Here is a 16102-nt window from a genome sequence, read left to right as displayed (position 1 = left end):
ACAGGCTCAAATAACACTACATAGGGCCAGAGATTTAGCTCAGTGGTTTGCCGCCTGCTGTGCGAGCGCAAGGACCCAAGTTCGATCCCCGGTACCAAAAAATAAATAAATAAATAACACTACAGAGTTCACTTTCCCAGCTTCCCTGACAGCTCTGCATAGATGCTGTTGAAGATCTGGCCAATGAGATGCTGGTACAAGTCCTGGGTTTCTAGGAATTGTTTTCTCCCCCTCTGTGATGGAATGGAATATGTGTAAGCCTGGGTGCTACTCTAATCTCCCTTGTTCCTGTCTGAACTCATGTGCTGTCTGAGGCTCATCAGCCATCTTGCAAGAAATACAAGGTAAGAGAAAAAGCTTATGGATGCGAATCAGCATACTAAGGAGGGAAGAAAGGAAAAACTGCCAACACTGACTCACTGAATCCACATAGACAATCTCCTGCCTCCTGACACCTCCTTAAGCAAGAATTTAAAAAACCTTTATTTGACTAACCTATTACCAGGTATTCGATTAGTTGCAGCTGAGCACAGGTTTAATTGCTATTGGACTTCTGGGAATTCTTTCCATATTCTCCATAATGGAGCCAGTGCAGGGATGGGTGAGGCCGGGAGATTTGGAGTTCAACACATCTAGCTTTGAATCTGGTCTATATAACACAAGGCAGGATAACTTGATCTCTCAGATCCTCAGTTGCCTCCTCTGTAAAATGGAAATGACAAGGCCCAGCAAGGAAGTTCTTTGTAACAACTAAAATGATGTCATGTCTAAAGGAGTCGGTAAATGCCTGGTACACATGTGGAAGCTGGTATCTGGGAAGGGAGAAGTAATTCAGCAAGCACTCTGAGTCCATGCTGATTATTTCCCTAGTGCCCTGAATTACAGTCATCTGGTATCTATCTGATTCTTTCCTTAGACTGTGGGTTAAGTCAAGGCAAGAAAAGGGGCATGCCACTATCTCATGCCTAACTAGAAACTTGTTTTTACCAGAAGCTTTCCACATGTATTTGTTCACTGAATGAATGATTGGATGAACCAAAGACTAATTTTTGTGTTGAAATTTACCATTTTGGTAAGCTTTGGCTTGTAGTACAAATGGAATTTATACCTTTTGGTGGAGAGCATACTAGGGATTAAGCACAGGGCCTAAGCACTGCGGTACATCTCTAGCCCTTTTAGTAATTCTGAGAGGTCTTGCTAAGCTCCCTGGGCTGAGGTGGACCTGACAATCCTCCTTCCACAGCCTCCCAGAGGGCTGAGGTTACAGGCATGCACCACCATGACCAGCTTATATACATGGTTTTTAAAAATATAAATACCGATCCATTTAACTGCAGATATATTGATAACACATTAATTGTACTGAAGCACCCAATGAAACTTCTAAAGTAGTAAGATATCTGCTGTGCTTTCAAAAATGTATAATTTGCCCTTTCCATTGTAGCTGTCAAGAAGCACTTCCTCTCTGTCTGAAAATCAAGACAGCTAAGCCATGAAGTGTAAAAACCACTCACAATACACCAAGCCAAAAATTAACTTGGGATCTATGTTTCATCATCTCTACCCTTTCCAACTTAGTCCCTAGCAAAGACTCTTGCTCTGAGTATCTCCTTGTGCTGACGTTATGAAATGAACAATCAACTCCCACTGTTCTGTGGGGGAATAATATGGAAGTAGAGGTGAAAGTCACTTCTTTGACATGTTAACAGTCTCCAAATATTAGAATGCACCAAAACATTTTTTCTAAGCACTGCTTTGGCATCTATAGTCAAATCCATACAAAATGGTATTATTTAAGGATGCCGTTTAAATCTGACTACTGAAATAGGTTACTTCAGTAGTGAAAAACGCTACTTGCTATAAAAATCAGTCTTCCTTTAGTCATGAAGATCTTTCACATGTACAGGAAGCATTTTCTTTTTCTGAGGGGAAGAATCTTTCCTTATGGCAGGGAAAGGTGGTGGTCTCCTCTGATAAAACTTTACCAGGTGCTGAAATTTATATATTCTATTACAGCCTTACAAGCCTATACTAATTATTAATTACCTGCCTAAGCATACACTACTTTACACATCCTGCCCCTTAACTAGAACACTCTGAAAAGCCATTGTATGTTGCCTGACTAATGGAGCATATCTTGCACAGCTAAATGGGCTAGCAAATGCAAAGATTTCCCCATATGCCTACTTTACAGTGGTAATGCAGACCCTCTGCCTACAAAAACCAACTGCATTTCCTCAACTCCATTCCACCTTGAGGAGCACAGGGAACTTAGGTAGGGCATCTAGCTGTGGACAACATCAGCAAAGGAAAGCCAATCTACATAGCAGCTTTTCAAAAGCATTTGTGCAAAGCATTACTGTATAGTTACAACTGTAGAGATGGTGAGACTCTTATTCTGCTCTGCGAATGTTTTACAGAAGTCACAAAGAGTGGCTTCTTTTTATGCTAGAGCAGGTGTGAACTCAATTCCACTCTTAAACTACATCAGCTCAGCTGAGAGAACAGCCATAAATTTTTATTACAGAACCAAATGGAACTCATGAGGGTAAGGGGCAAAATCTCATTAACTATTTAGACACCTTTAAAAGACTGTGAGGCAAGGATGCTTTCTTTGGTTCTATTTTCAGTTGGTGTTCAAACTACACACAGAACTTGGCATCGAATGAAATACATAATCCCACAAAAGTATGCATAATTAGAATTGTTTTATCTAAGGACACAAAAATTTCAGAGAGATTTCCCCTCAACCACATCCCCATGAGTCAGGTCATAATAAAAGGAAGCTAAGATTAAAATAAAAAATGTCTTGCTCAAGATCACATAAAGCCCATTTAGTAAACTACTATTTACCACGTTAGTTCTCCCAATATCTAGCTAATGGAGACTGCCCACAGTAATCTGCCAAGAGATTTAAAATATTTGTGATCACTGCATGTCAATTTCCAACTAATATTTGCGGGGGTTTTGCTAACTAAGGAAAAGGCAAATGTATATAATGAGAAAAAAAAAACCACACTAAAAACAATAGAAAGTATGTATATAATTTTATCCAGAAATCAACTGTTAAAGGCTCCAAAAATACAAATATTAGGCTCCTTTCCGGTGACTCTGAAAGTTCTCAAGGAGACAGGGTCACTAATAAGTTTTCCTCCATAATTTGGTATTGCTCAATTAAGTACTATCAGTTACACATAAAGAATTCACACTGCATCCCAAGGATTCAGATTTGGCTACTGAACTGTTACGAGTACAACCTGGTGTGCATAGCCAAGGTGAGGAAAAGAAATGAACACCTAGCAATCTAGAAATTTTGGACACTCGGGCAACCAAGCCACAGACATACTTTAAAAATCCTATTTTGCGATCAGAACACTCTAAAATTACGTTTTTATGAGTCTCTCTCACTCATCCTTCACTTCTTTTGTCTCCCCCTTCTCCACCAAATGTTATCAGATGTTACATACTTTCTATTTTCATTCAGTTTTAATATGGCCCATGAGGAGGTGGTATTTAGTTAATCATTTCCACATTTGGTCAAATTTCACTATGTGATGCTCAAGTTTGCATAGCACTTTGGCCAAGCCAATCACCCTCAATAAAGGTTTTTGTGGTATTTTCAAGCTTTAAATGCTTTGTATTAAATACAAACAATGTAACCTACTATATTTTACAGCAATTTACAGTCATGCTTCCTTACAGTTTTTCCTATTAATAAACACAGGTCAAGGAATTTAGGAGTGATTAAAAAGCAAACATCAAGAAGATGAAAATTGTTTGGGTACTATTAAGCTCAGAAATAAATTGAATTTAAACTCAGTGTATGTGCCATACATTTTGTAATGGTTGGTTCCCAGGCCTGATATTCTGCAAAAGGAAATGCAATGCATTCCGTTAAATTCCTCTTTCTACTTAAAAAGGGTTCCTTTAAACTAAGAAATTCTTGCGAGTAGAGATAATGAAAGAAAAAAGCTACACAGAAGCAACTCTCAATGCTAAACTTGTCCAGAGAAGAAGGAACTGAGAGAGAAAAGTCTATCTCCGGGACATTCCTGAGAATATGGAAGACATGTGTAAAAGTATCCTCTGATGAAAAGTATTGTACCTAGTAGTGACTCCATTGTCCAAATCACCTACAATACACCCAAAGAAATCTCCATTCGTTCGTGGGTCCCCTGGACCAGCCATTAGGGGATCTCAGCCGTGGGTAAGAATGAAAAGAAAAATGGCTACAAGCAAATATTTCACATAGGGACACATCTGAACTCAACAAAGGTGTCCCTGAAGCGGTACTTATAGGATTACTGCTTTTTCAGACAGGCTAAGAAAGAAACCTTTCCATTTGGTGTTGATGTTTACGGAACTGAGGATCCTATACTACCCTCCACCTGGCTCCTGCCTTCTGTTCTGATCTCATTAGAAGGTAAATGTATTTTTTTAAAGCACTATCACTCAAGACCCAAGGTCTCGATTTTTCATTTCCTTAACCAGACAAAAATGACAGCCTACCAGTGTGTAGATCTGCCGTCAAGAGTCATGGAGCAGAGCACATTGTCAGAAAGCACAAGGAGCTGTCGCACGTCTCATGGTGATCTTGGGAGGAGCAGCTAAGGTCAGCGTTCCTGTCCTCACCAGTGAAACGAGTTGGAGCTTGTACGAAGTTTGCAATGTCCCATCAAAAGCCAAGACAACGGGTGAAATGGCCTACACAGGAACAGTGCCAAGATGACTCTTAAAATGTGCAGTGCTTAAAACTGAACCCTTTATCTCCTCTGTGTGGTAAAATGCAAAGCAAATAGTCCCGTTTGTGTTAAGAGTCATTGGGCACATGAGGTAGACACAGCATTCACAGACATCAGGTTCACACACGTCTCCATTATGCTGACAGCTTTCTCCAGGATTCAAGGGCAATGAGGGCCTTAACAAATGCTGTCCTTAATGCCCCACCCTGGAGCACTCAAGAAGTGGGTACTGGTTAATGCTACCACAGTCACATTTTAAGTGTCCAGGGTATGCAACATTCAAATAAACCATCTTCCCAATTAAAAACTCAAAGCAAAAACTTTTCTACTAAACAAAGACAGCACTGTTTATTTTGCATGCTGTCTGCCTAGATGGTCCATCCCTGTGCCTAGGTTCTCATCCACCTGACTCCTGCCGCAACACTGTTCAACTGGGCTGGGAAACTTCTGACCTAAAGTTGGATACAGCTCTCACTTTCACCCAATCTTGGCATGCTGCATAAAAGCAACTGGCTTTTGACTGTGTTTAAGCCTCCCTCTTAAAAATCCACAAATACAACTGTGTACACAGTAAATGACATGGAGAGCTTTGTGCTCCCATGCAGTGGGCATTCTTGTCTGAGTGTTCCACAGTGGCACAGCAGTTGGCTGGAGGTGAGTGGTCCGGGGGAAAGAAGACCTGTCTGTCACTCATAGTGGCATGTCCTAGGACCTAGCTGCTGCAGAGTGCCAGGCTTGCTCTGAGGGGGCATGACAAGATACTGTGGGCTTGAGACTGGCCTTTGGCTTTCCCATAAACCACCAAAGGCAACCAGGTAAAGGCTGGCGATTGGAGATAAAGGCCTGCTGCACAACCAAGGTGCTCTGGACAGGTTGGCAGGGGGTCTAGGCAGAGATCTAGGAGATGAAATCTGGGTAATGCAGACAAGAAGTGGGTTATCTCTGACTGTTTGCTGTGTTGCTCCAGGGATTAGGACAATGAAGGCTCGGGCCTTGAATGTGAATGTGAACAACCTCAGATCCTTTCCCCCCATCTGCCACTCCCACGCCTGCACTTTCTCTGCCTTCCTCTTTGTAATACCTTTGCATCTATTCTGTGTTGTTGTCTTTCACTCTAATTTGCTGACTAGAATTTAAAATTAAGACACATTTTTATGTTTTGTTTACTAGAGAAAAGTTCTTAATTTTCAAAGCTATCCAATAAAAGGTTACATATTTTTCTCTTAAGAAACAATGAACTGTGAATCAAATACTGTAAGTTGGCAAGGTCAGTATGAATTCCCCACTCCTATCTCTCATCCATTTGCACTGACCAGATCGCTACTGTGTGTATTACCACCCAGTTTCTGCAGCCAGAGATGACTTGGGATATGAGGGAGCCGCAAACAGTGGGTGAGGCAGACACTCAAATTCCTCCTTGCCGAACTTGCCACCTGAAGCTGTGACAATCATCTTGAGATGATGAGGTAAGGACAAAAGAATCACAGAGCCACCAGTTCTGATATCGCTGAGCTACAAAGCCAAGTCTAGCATGGCTGCCACCAGACTTCTAGAAAAATTATTTTTAAAACACCATTAGTCAAATACTCTACTACTTCCAAGCAGAAGCATTCCTACTTGATCTAAACTGCTTTTACTTTTATGTGAATCTTAAATAATTTAATTTTCGGTACTGGGGATGGAACTCAGAACCTTGCACTTGGCAGGAAGGTGCTGTGCCACTGAGCTAAATCCCTGGCACAAAATAATTTAATTTTCTTAGGGTCAACTGTATTCCATTTTAGAAATCTTCCTGTGGTGTTTAGAAGGCTCACCCTTCTCTGTTTTTTTCAGTTTTCAAGTAATATTTTTCCGCTTATAAATTCTTCTAAATTCTGTTAAGAACAAGTTTAGTAAGCAGACTTGTTCTGACTACATGATCATGCCAGCATTACTTGTGCTATATTGAAGGGTAGACACTAAAATGGAAAGGAAAAAAGACTAATGAAAGAAAAACATTTACTGACTGGACAAAGGAAAATAAGTTATCTGAATACTGAAAACCGTCAACTTTTTTTCAATAGCCTTTCAAAATATTATTGGTTTTATTTATTATCTCTTAAATATCAAATAATCTTTGGTATATATATATATATATATATATATATGTGTGTGTGTGTGTGTGTGTGTGTATGTATATATATATAAAACTAAAATCTACTGGACTGTAATATGAGCCATAGCCCAACATTAGGAGAATATTCTGTAGAGTGAAGAATATAAAGCTGTAAAATAAAAATTGAATTTCTAAATGGCTGGCTCTGGTTTAGGATATTCTTCCTAAAGCAGTAAGATGTAATCCAGATTTCAATTTATGGGCTTTTCATTCAGGGTTTAAACCCCATATATCTGATTCCATGATTTATTCATGATTTATTCATGTATTAAACCACTGAACAGCCATTTATTGAGGTTCTATAACTATATAACAAGCACATGCCTAGGCATACACTTTTCTCCTGGTGATTCGGCCTCCTAAATTATTATTTCATTCCAAATCCATTTAATTCCTTAGTTATAGATCTGGAATGACTTGATTTTCAGTTGAAATTAAGCTTTAAGAAATTAATTTGGAAAACACATCATTACCAAAGTTAGTTGAAAGCAAGCATTCATAACATAGAGATGAATGGACTAGAAACAATAAATTCTAAACATAAAACAATTCTAAACATAAAATACAGTTTAAGGAAAAATGGTATAACTAAAAGATTAATGGGTTATTAGAGGAAGAAATGACCTCGGAGACCATCCAAAGGACTGGTCTTCCCTCAGTTTAAAGATGTGAAAACGAGCTGTCCTGAGACCCACTGGCAGGTACAGCAATAAAAAATCAGGCTTTCTGACTCTGTGCCTTCCCTAAACTGTCAGGATGTCTAAAAAAATTGTGATGACATCCAAAATAGTTGTATTTGCAAATATTTCAAGAAGATATTTTAACATACTAAAGAAAATCAAAACTCTCACAAAGAAAGTAAAATCAAATAAGACAATTATTAAAGATCTCCCCTCTCAGAAATTGCTGGTATCATATTATCGACCCAAAACAAAAGAGATGATGCTCAAATAACCTCAGGATGAAAAAATACCTAAGAAACACAGCAGAGTGAGGGAAGAAGCTCAGTGGTAGAGTACATGCCTAGCATGTGCAAGGCCCCTGGTTTTACCCCAACCATGAGAAAAGAAAACAGACACTAAAATACACAAAGCAATGTCTCTAACTAATGGACTTAGAAGCAGCTTGCTCATCTGTCTTCAGAACTCTCTAAAATTTCCAAAGGTAGCATCTATATTCACAATTCCATTTGCATGAGGTTACTCAAATATCTTCTGACTTCCGAACTCTTGGTCACCAAATGATTACTGTTACTGTATAGATTTTGCTATTTTCTAATATTTACATTCCTGCACGGAAAACCCATCTGACCAAGAAGGCAAGTAAAAGCCTACTCATGCTTTGAAAAGATTATATTTCTTTGTGGTCATGCTTTTCCTTTGCACATTAAGTTTTCCAAAAACAATCTTCCTGCTAAGAACTGATTCATTGGGTAATTTCAGTTTTCCAATGTAAAGAAAAACTCTGCACATGAGCATCTACTCCCACTGACCGCTTTACAAGAGGACTGTGGCACTCACCTCTGCCATTGGGATTTGAAAATACTCACAACACTTCACCTTTATGCTGGGCTAAACTCAGGGTAGCCATAAACACTCTGAAGTAATACAAACCTAAATATTCCTGCTAGGCAAACGGAGCAGTGGAACTGAATTATAATGAGCTAGCAGCTGTCACAATATGACCACAGTAACCAAATCAAAATATCAACCGCTAACCCAGATGAGATTCAAAGGTCATCCTATAAGCCAGCAGCTTTCTTCAGTTCTGCCTGAAACCTCAAACTAATCCTGCAGTAAAATGTTCCACTGAGCTAGTTTAGAAACCAGTTACTCTATGCTGGTGAATTATTTAGTGCCTTGGTACAGTACCATTAGAGGACTAAAACCAAATACCACAGTAAGGAAACTGAACTACTCACAATGGGACATGTGAAAACACAGCAGCTGATGTTGAACTAAGCTGCGCCCAACTGCACAAAAGTATCACTTTTCACCTCCTTCGGGCTCCAATTCATGTATATAATCTTACTGGGCAACATGCTCACTTATCCTCAAACAATCTGCTTTTCAATTAAGGCTCTGGAACAATAGAAGGAAAATACATGCTTAGATTCTTCCTTGGATCAAAGAGTTTTAGCCAGAACATATATTGTCTATCATTGTAAAAATATTTGGAGAATCACTTGAAAAAGTTTAATGGATGGCCCAAAAAAGGCAGAAATGTTTTTAAAACTCTATATTCTTTGTATACAATTTTGGCCAGGATTTTCAAGCTAGCCTATAGCATAAAAGTAATCCTCTTAAAGACACAGAACTCAGATCCAGGGCCCCTCAGTCTGATTAGCATATTCAGACAGCTACTCTAAGTGACCACCGGTGAAGGTTCGACCAAACTGCTTTAAAAATACAGTGAACAAGTTTCTAATACATCAAGGGTACATTACTGTCGTTACAGACAGTCACCAGAATGCAGTGATTTGTTTCCTCTGGATACAAAAGAGTACATGGAATTCCATCCAAGGCAAAATGTAAAGTGGCATCTACCCAGTGCAGGCAACAACTGAGCATTACTAAGGGCCGGGCGAGCACAGTGTAGCTCCTGGGCAGTGCAGGGGATGAGAAGCCCTGTCACCAATCCCTCCAGAAGCCTTTCTACAACAAAACAACCCCTCCCCCCCCAAAAAATCCATCCATACCTACTCTTTTTTTAATTTAGGAGCTTGTTTTTGTTAACTTCAGTTATATTTTTCTTTCAAGGGTTTTCACAATATCAACGGCTGAAAGTCTGTGTGGTAAGAATAACTACAGACTGAAATGTAATGAGTAAGAACAATCATACAGTCCGAGAAGTGTCGGTAATTCTTTTAGCAAAACAGACACATTTGTGTGAGTATATGAGCCTGCATGTGCACACACACACACACAAGCACATGTGTTTGTTTTTACTTTAGTGATTCACAAGCTATGAAACAGGGTATTATTTTCAGATATACTAACTTATTTCTAAAAGAATAAATTAACACTTTATTACTCTTATCGTTTATGTCATTTTGCATAAATTTGAAATAGAGCTATAAATGAACAGTTCTGGTATTTTGGCATCTATTAGAAGTATTTATTATGGGAAAAACTGTAACATTTAGGCAAAACCATGTAAAATACAAAGTTTAGAGTTATAATGAAGGGTTCTGTTATCATAACATAGTTATGGACAAATATGTTAGCAATACCTATTAAGAGAACACAACCATAAAGAACAAAACATATAATAACAATTCACTACCAATACGAGAGTGGCACAATATTTTTTTCTTCCCTTCTAATACAATAAAACATTACTAAGTAAACATGTTAAACCCCCTACCAAAAAAAAATCAGGTCATCTGCAGTTAATAACCCTTTCCCGTAAAATTAGTGTCACTTATTTCTGTAGCAGACGCCTAATTCAGTCACAGGCTTGATTGATTTGACAATAGAGAATCTGCTCCAATAAAGTGCCTGATTTATTTCTGATGCTATAGCTTTTACCCAATGTGACATCATGGCAGAATTAAGTCTTTGAAATGTAAAGAAATCTTTTGCAGTTTTAATGAAAACCAGTTAAAGACTGTGAGAGTAGACTACTATCCAAAACTTGATATCTTCTTTTGGAACAAGGACAACACCCACAATGGTCTTATGGGTAGAAAATGGGTCTGGACACAAGAACAGTTTAGAATATAGCACACAGTTTCTAAGTTCAAATTATTCTCTATATTAAGAGGTCTTACTTTGTCTTTACCTCCACTTGTAAATAGGTTCTCTTTAATTTCTCGAAAAGAACAATGCAACAAATACCAAACATAGCTCATCTTAAATCTGGCTTCATTTTAAGTAAACAGCAGCATGGGCAAAATCAATGAGAATCTTTGTTCCCCGAATCTGGCCCCGAGATGCCCAAGCCAATCAAGGAGGCGTTCAGGATGTGAGAAATTACAGCAGTAGGCAAAGTTTTTAATACAACATCACTGTCAGTTCTCTAAAAACATTTTCTTAATTCTTCCCTAACTAAAAATGTAAGGTATTGCAGACTTTTTCCAACATCTTTTTACCCTTTCTTTTTCTGCACACTGCACAGTGCCCTGTTGCTCTGAGGGCGACTTCCCTGACCCAAGTCTGACACTGCCCCGTTAATGTCTGATAAACCATTTAGCCCAAGCACAATTCTTTTCTGTGCAAAAATCTGCTTGAGGTGGAAAATGTAGCAGTTTGTAAACAATAAAGAGCCATGTTTCAGACCAGACGGCTTATCTAACAGAGAAGTCCTTTCATTGGGAACAGTGGGTGGGAGCCTCGTGGACATAGTAGCATTTCCTATCACAATGCAGGAGACTGTCTTAGCCTCCATATTTAAGAGTTTAATGGGAAGGAGGGCAGACAGCTTGAAAGAGCAAGGCTGACATGGATTTTCAGCTTAAACAACAACAAAGTGAAAAGAATCAGTTCTCTCCGCTCTAGACTGTCAGCCCACTTATATTTTAAATACTGTTTGGGTTGAAAAACTAATTTGGTTTGTAAAACAGATGCCCATGCGGAAACATGAAAAAGAAACAATCATTTAGTATATTTCTATTCCTTGGTATATTCTGTAATATTAACTTATTAACTTTCTTTTTAAGCTTTTTTTGCATATATCACACAAATTTCTAGAAATGAGTAGGAATTTATTCACTGTATTTTATTTACATTAGCTTATCAGAGGATAACTTTAAAATATTCTAAGGCAATATAATCACTAGTTGCTACTTTTTTTTTGTTGGTACTGGGGATCGAACTCAGGACCTTGCAAGGCAGGCGCCGGCACCACTGAGCTAAATCCCCGGCCCTTTAGTTGCTACTTTTAAAGACTCAGTTTCAAATTAATCCTTCAATTCTATTTTATGGAACTGGGTGTAGAGGAAGTAAAAGTGTTAGAATTAAAATCATTACTATTGACAGTGAAGAGTCCAAAACTATCCTTTAATCTAAATCTTTTATTCTTTAAAATCTAAGTTGACAAATATATTTCATCATGTGTTTCTACGTATCTTAGAAACGGAAGACTTGATGGACCTCCCTATCAAGAACTGATAAAGAACTAAGATTCTCTTCTTCTTTATAATGTTAACATTTAAAAATGAAATTTACTATTGTAAAGTCAAAAAGAGCACAAAAATAAGAACTACTGATCATTAAATATAACTTCGTGGTGCTCAAAGTTGGGATGACATTCAAAGGCACAAACATGTTATACCCATAATTTTCTGTCAAATGCCTAACTTGATGGTGTTTTGGGGGGAAAAAAACTGAAATTAAAACACTATCCACATCTTAAGTAACTGGCGTGGCTTCCAACACTTAAAAAAATGAGAAAATTCTTTGTAAGCATTTCCAATTTCAGTTACAGAATGACAGAACTATTGCTATATGTTTTCCTTGGAGAATGGTTTCCGGCTTATAGCATATCTAACTTCATTTATTGACAGATTTGCAATAAAATTTGACCAGGCTGACAGATTTACTAATATTGTTAAGAATTCACATTTACTAAAACAAAGATCATTTTGTAAAATCAAAACTGAAGTAGCCAGCTATTGGAACCTTTTAAGCCACTATGAATTATCTTTTTATCCCTCAGGTTATTGCTGTTAAACAAACATCTCTACAATGTAGTCAAAAGCAGAAAAATATGCTAAGAAGGGCAGTATGAACGTCATGATAGAAAGTCTCAGACAGCTTCAAACAACAGACAGCACTGTACCTTGCTTCAAGATGAGATCTGCCTACAATTAGCCCTAAAGTTCACACCTTGACAAGAGACACAAGCAGGCTTTACAATTCAACTTGGATGCACTACTCTGATTTAAGCAAACTAAAACCTACTGATAGTATTTTATTTCCATAATTCCAAAACTAAAAGCTCACAGCTAACACTATATGTCCTTGCCAATCAACAAGTTCAATCATAATATTATTCTAAATATTCACCACTTTGACTCCCTCAAGCTTGTCCAAGAAAATCACCATTGCAACACTGTCATTGGGATAACTGCTTTGTCTAAGAAAGTTGACATTTCCACAGAGATTCAGAATCACAGAAATTAATTCCACATAACTGTAAAACTTAGTCCTTTATATGCTTTTAACAAGCATAGATTGTTATATTTTTCTGCAACTTAAGATTTCTATAGTAAACTGGCTAAATATCCAAGTTCCTAAACACCGAAGCTTGCTTTGAGGCAATTTCTTCCATGGTAAAACATAAACACTCAAAGTGCAAGTTAATGTAAAATTTGTCTTACTTTGTATTCTGGAATTGACAAAAGGTGGAGAGAGATTGTCATGTGACCCAAGGTCCCTGCTGGTCATGTGGTCATAGGGAGTCCCATCTCCATAGTTCTGTAGGTAAATAACAGGGTAAGTTTTAATTTTACATTAATAAATCAACATATAAATGCATTCCCACTGCTGAAACCTCTCCTAGTCAAAGAAGCTGGAGTCTATTCTTTTCCCTCCCAGGAACCTCTCTTCAGGAAACCATATCTTCCCACAGATGGTGTAAAAGAGACATCTAGAGTCTACAGAGTTCAAAGTTTCCTCATAATAACTGTGAATTCTTGAGAATAATAACAATGATACCAAACTATGTGGAGTTTTTAATATGATTAAATGAAATAATGCATATAAAACTCCATACACATGGGAAGTATATATTAAAAAAACATTAAAAGTTGTGGTTTTTTGGTACCAGTGATCAAACTTGGGACCTTGCTTGCAGTTGAGAGGCAGGCGGTGGGGAACCACTGAGCTAAATTCCCGGGCTAAAAGTTATTCTTTGATAAGTCTACATTAAAGCATGATTGTGCTATAAAGGGAAAATCACCCATAGCCTATAAATGATGTGCTTTTGGAAGACCAAAGCAGAGTTATTTAACTCTTTTTTTTTCCTTGGTACCAGGGATCAAACTCAGGACCTTGCGCTTGTGAGGCAGGCATGGTGCCACTGAGGTAAATCCCCAGCCTAAAAGTAGTTATTTAGATAATAACTTCCAGTTATATAGTATTCAAGTTTTTATGTCTTATGATAGTTACTATTATGGTTTTAGGAGAACTGGTAGCTTCTACTGGTAAGAATATGAAGCTTAGGGCCAGGGATTTAGCTCAGTGGTTCGGCTGCCTGCCTCGCAAGCGCAAGGTCCCAAGTTCGACCCCCAATACACACAAAAAAAGAATATGAAGCTTAGAATATAATCATGAATGAACATAAATCTTTAGCATAAATTAGTATATCTGGAGTTGGATATAGCATGCCACAAAAAGAATCCTAAAACAGCCAATTTTTGGCAAAACTTTTTCATTATTATAATAATCTCCTTGATTTACTGGGAATTTAAAATTCAAATAATATGTTTAAGTTCTGTTTAAATTTAATGGAAAAATTTGATAACATGTAAAAAAGGTTACAATTTTCTGTATTATATGGTTCAAATCTTTGCCTAAAGTACATAAAGTGACCCCCCTCAAAAAAAGGGTGGCTCTGCTCAGCTGGCTGAACTACCTATAAAGTCTAAGTCAAATTTACTCAGTAGGATCAGTTGGGTGTTAGCCAAAGGGCAGGCTACACAAAAAAGATGGATATTGTGTGAACAATGAAAAGGCAGAGAACAACCCAAATCTTAAACAACACCATTTTCAACTATCTTTCCTCTTTTATAAAAATTAATTTGGATGATGCTGTAATCTCATTTTGTCAGTATGTGGACATATAAAAAGATGCTACATTTTAAATATTTGGCATAAAATTTACACTCATACATTATACACCACATACTGCGTAATACCAACTATTATTCATCCTATATAGTGGATGTGTAGTGTCATCATCCTACATAGTGGACTGAAGGTATAATATACATTATCTAACTGAATCCCTCAGCATAGTCCTCCAGGTAAAAAATAATATCACCACTTGAAGGCACGAAGAGAGAGACTTATAAGCTTGTCAAAATACAATTCTGCAAATAATCTATCCTGGGCAAACTACTTGGATTTGAAAATATAACTTATAATATATACTAATTCAAAATTATTCACCAATATGTTCCTTAAGAAAAATGATATATAATGAAAAGTATATTAAAAAGTAAGAATGATTGTAGACTGTCCCAAAACTCAATTAAAATTATTAAATTTTAACTAATAATTTCCTATTCTTATTATGTGTATTCAGTTCAATATTCATAGCACTGTACTAAATTACATACACTATAACTGTACATAGGAAAAAGAAATTAAGTAAATCTGAATGAATTGAACAATAGAGGGAAATTCTGTCATCTCTATTTGCTGTCAAAGGGAATGTATTTATTTCTGCAAGTGCAGACTGTAACATGAGGAGGAGGAAAGATTTCCTCAGCTCATCCATATAATGCATTAGAATGTCAAGCTCAACAGCTGGTATAAGGCTCAACCAAGTTCGTAGTAAGCTTAGAGATCCTGCTATACCCTGAAGACCAGCGTGAGGCTCATATAGCCAAGGACAGGTGGAAACTAATGACTAATACTTGCTTAAATGTCCATGTACTGACAGCCTGATGATGACCTCCTCTGTCTATAATGCCAAAGTAGAGACCCCCTACTTCCCCAAACTGAAGTGAGTACTTGCAGTAAAATATTATCCTCTTAGCAGAGTGCTTGCTTCATCTAGAGTCAGTTGAGGAAGGGAGACATGTTTGTTTTGCCAGGTGAACTAGCTCTACTTTTAATTTGGGGCATTTTATGAAGTTTGAAACTTGCATGCCTTTAAGAGAACCTAGCAAAGAGTCTGTTAAAGACAATACATACAAAGCTTAAATGCCACATGGTTTCTCTTATATGAGAAACACAAAATATAAAAAAAGAGCAAAATAAAAGATGATAATAAGAAGTAGGGAGATGGACCTTTTTCAAACAGGAAGGGGATTCAGAGATGGGGAAAAGGGAAGTTGAGAAAGAATTGAGATATGTTATGTACATGCATGAGATCCATACAAGGAATGTGATCCTTGTGGACTAATGAACATGTACCAATAAAGAAGCTGAGAAGAATAAACTAAAAGACATCTTATACAAAATCAATGCTTACAGTATTTAAACTAGAAGATACATAAAGATCCTCTGCTTCTGGTTTTGCATTTTACAAATTA

At 37.5% G+C, this 16102-nt stretch overlaps 1 protein-coding gene across 24 annotated transcripts in view; it reads right to left on the bottom strand.

The window, feature by feature from the left end:
* The window catches only part of Tcf4 (transcription factor 4), a 347794-nt gene that overhangs the window by 212974 nt on the left and 118718 nt on the right, over positions 1–16102 (bottom strand). For all 24 annotated transcript variants that reach the window (XM_087192289.1, XM_004858380.4, XM_021239220.2 and 21 more), the window contains one exon: positions 13220–13316. In XM_087192289.1, the coding sequence (XP_087048415.1) occupies positions 13220–13316 (97 nt within the window). The remainder of the gene's footprint in view (positions 1–13219; positions 13317–16102) is intronic.

This window comes from Heterocephalus glaber, unplaced genomic scaffold (assembly GCF_053883595.1).
Source record: "Heterocephalus glaber isolate CG9 unplaced genomic scaffold, H.glaber_assembly_v1.0 deba00000331, whole genome shotgun sequence".
Lineage (NCBI taxonomy): Eukaryota > Metazoa > Chordata > Mammalia > Rodentia > Bathyergidae > Heterocephalus > Heterocephalus glaber.
This window is presented reverse-complemented; position numbering and strand designations above follow the sequence as displayed.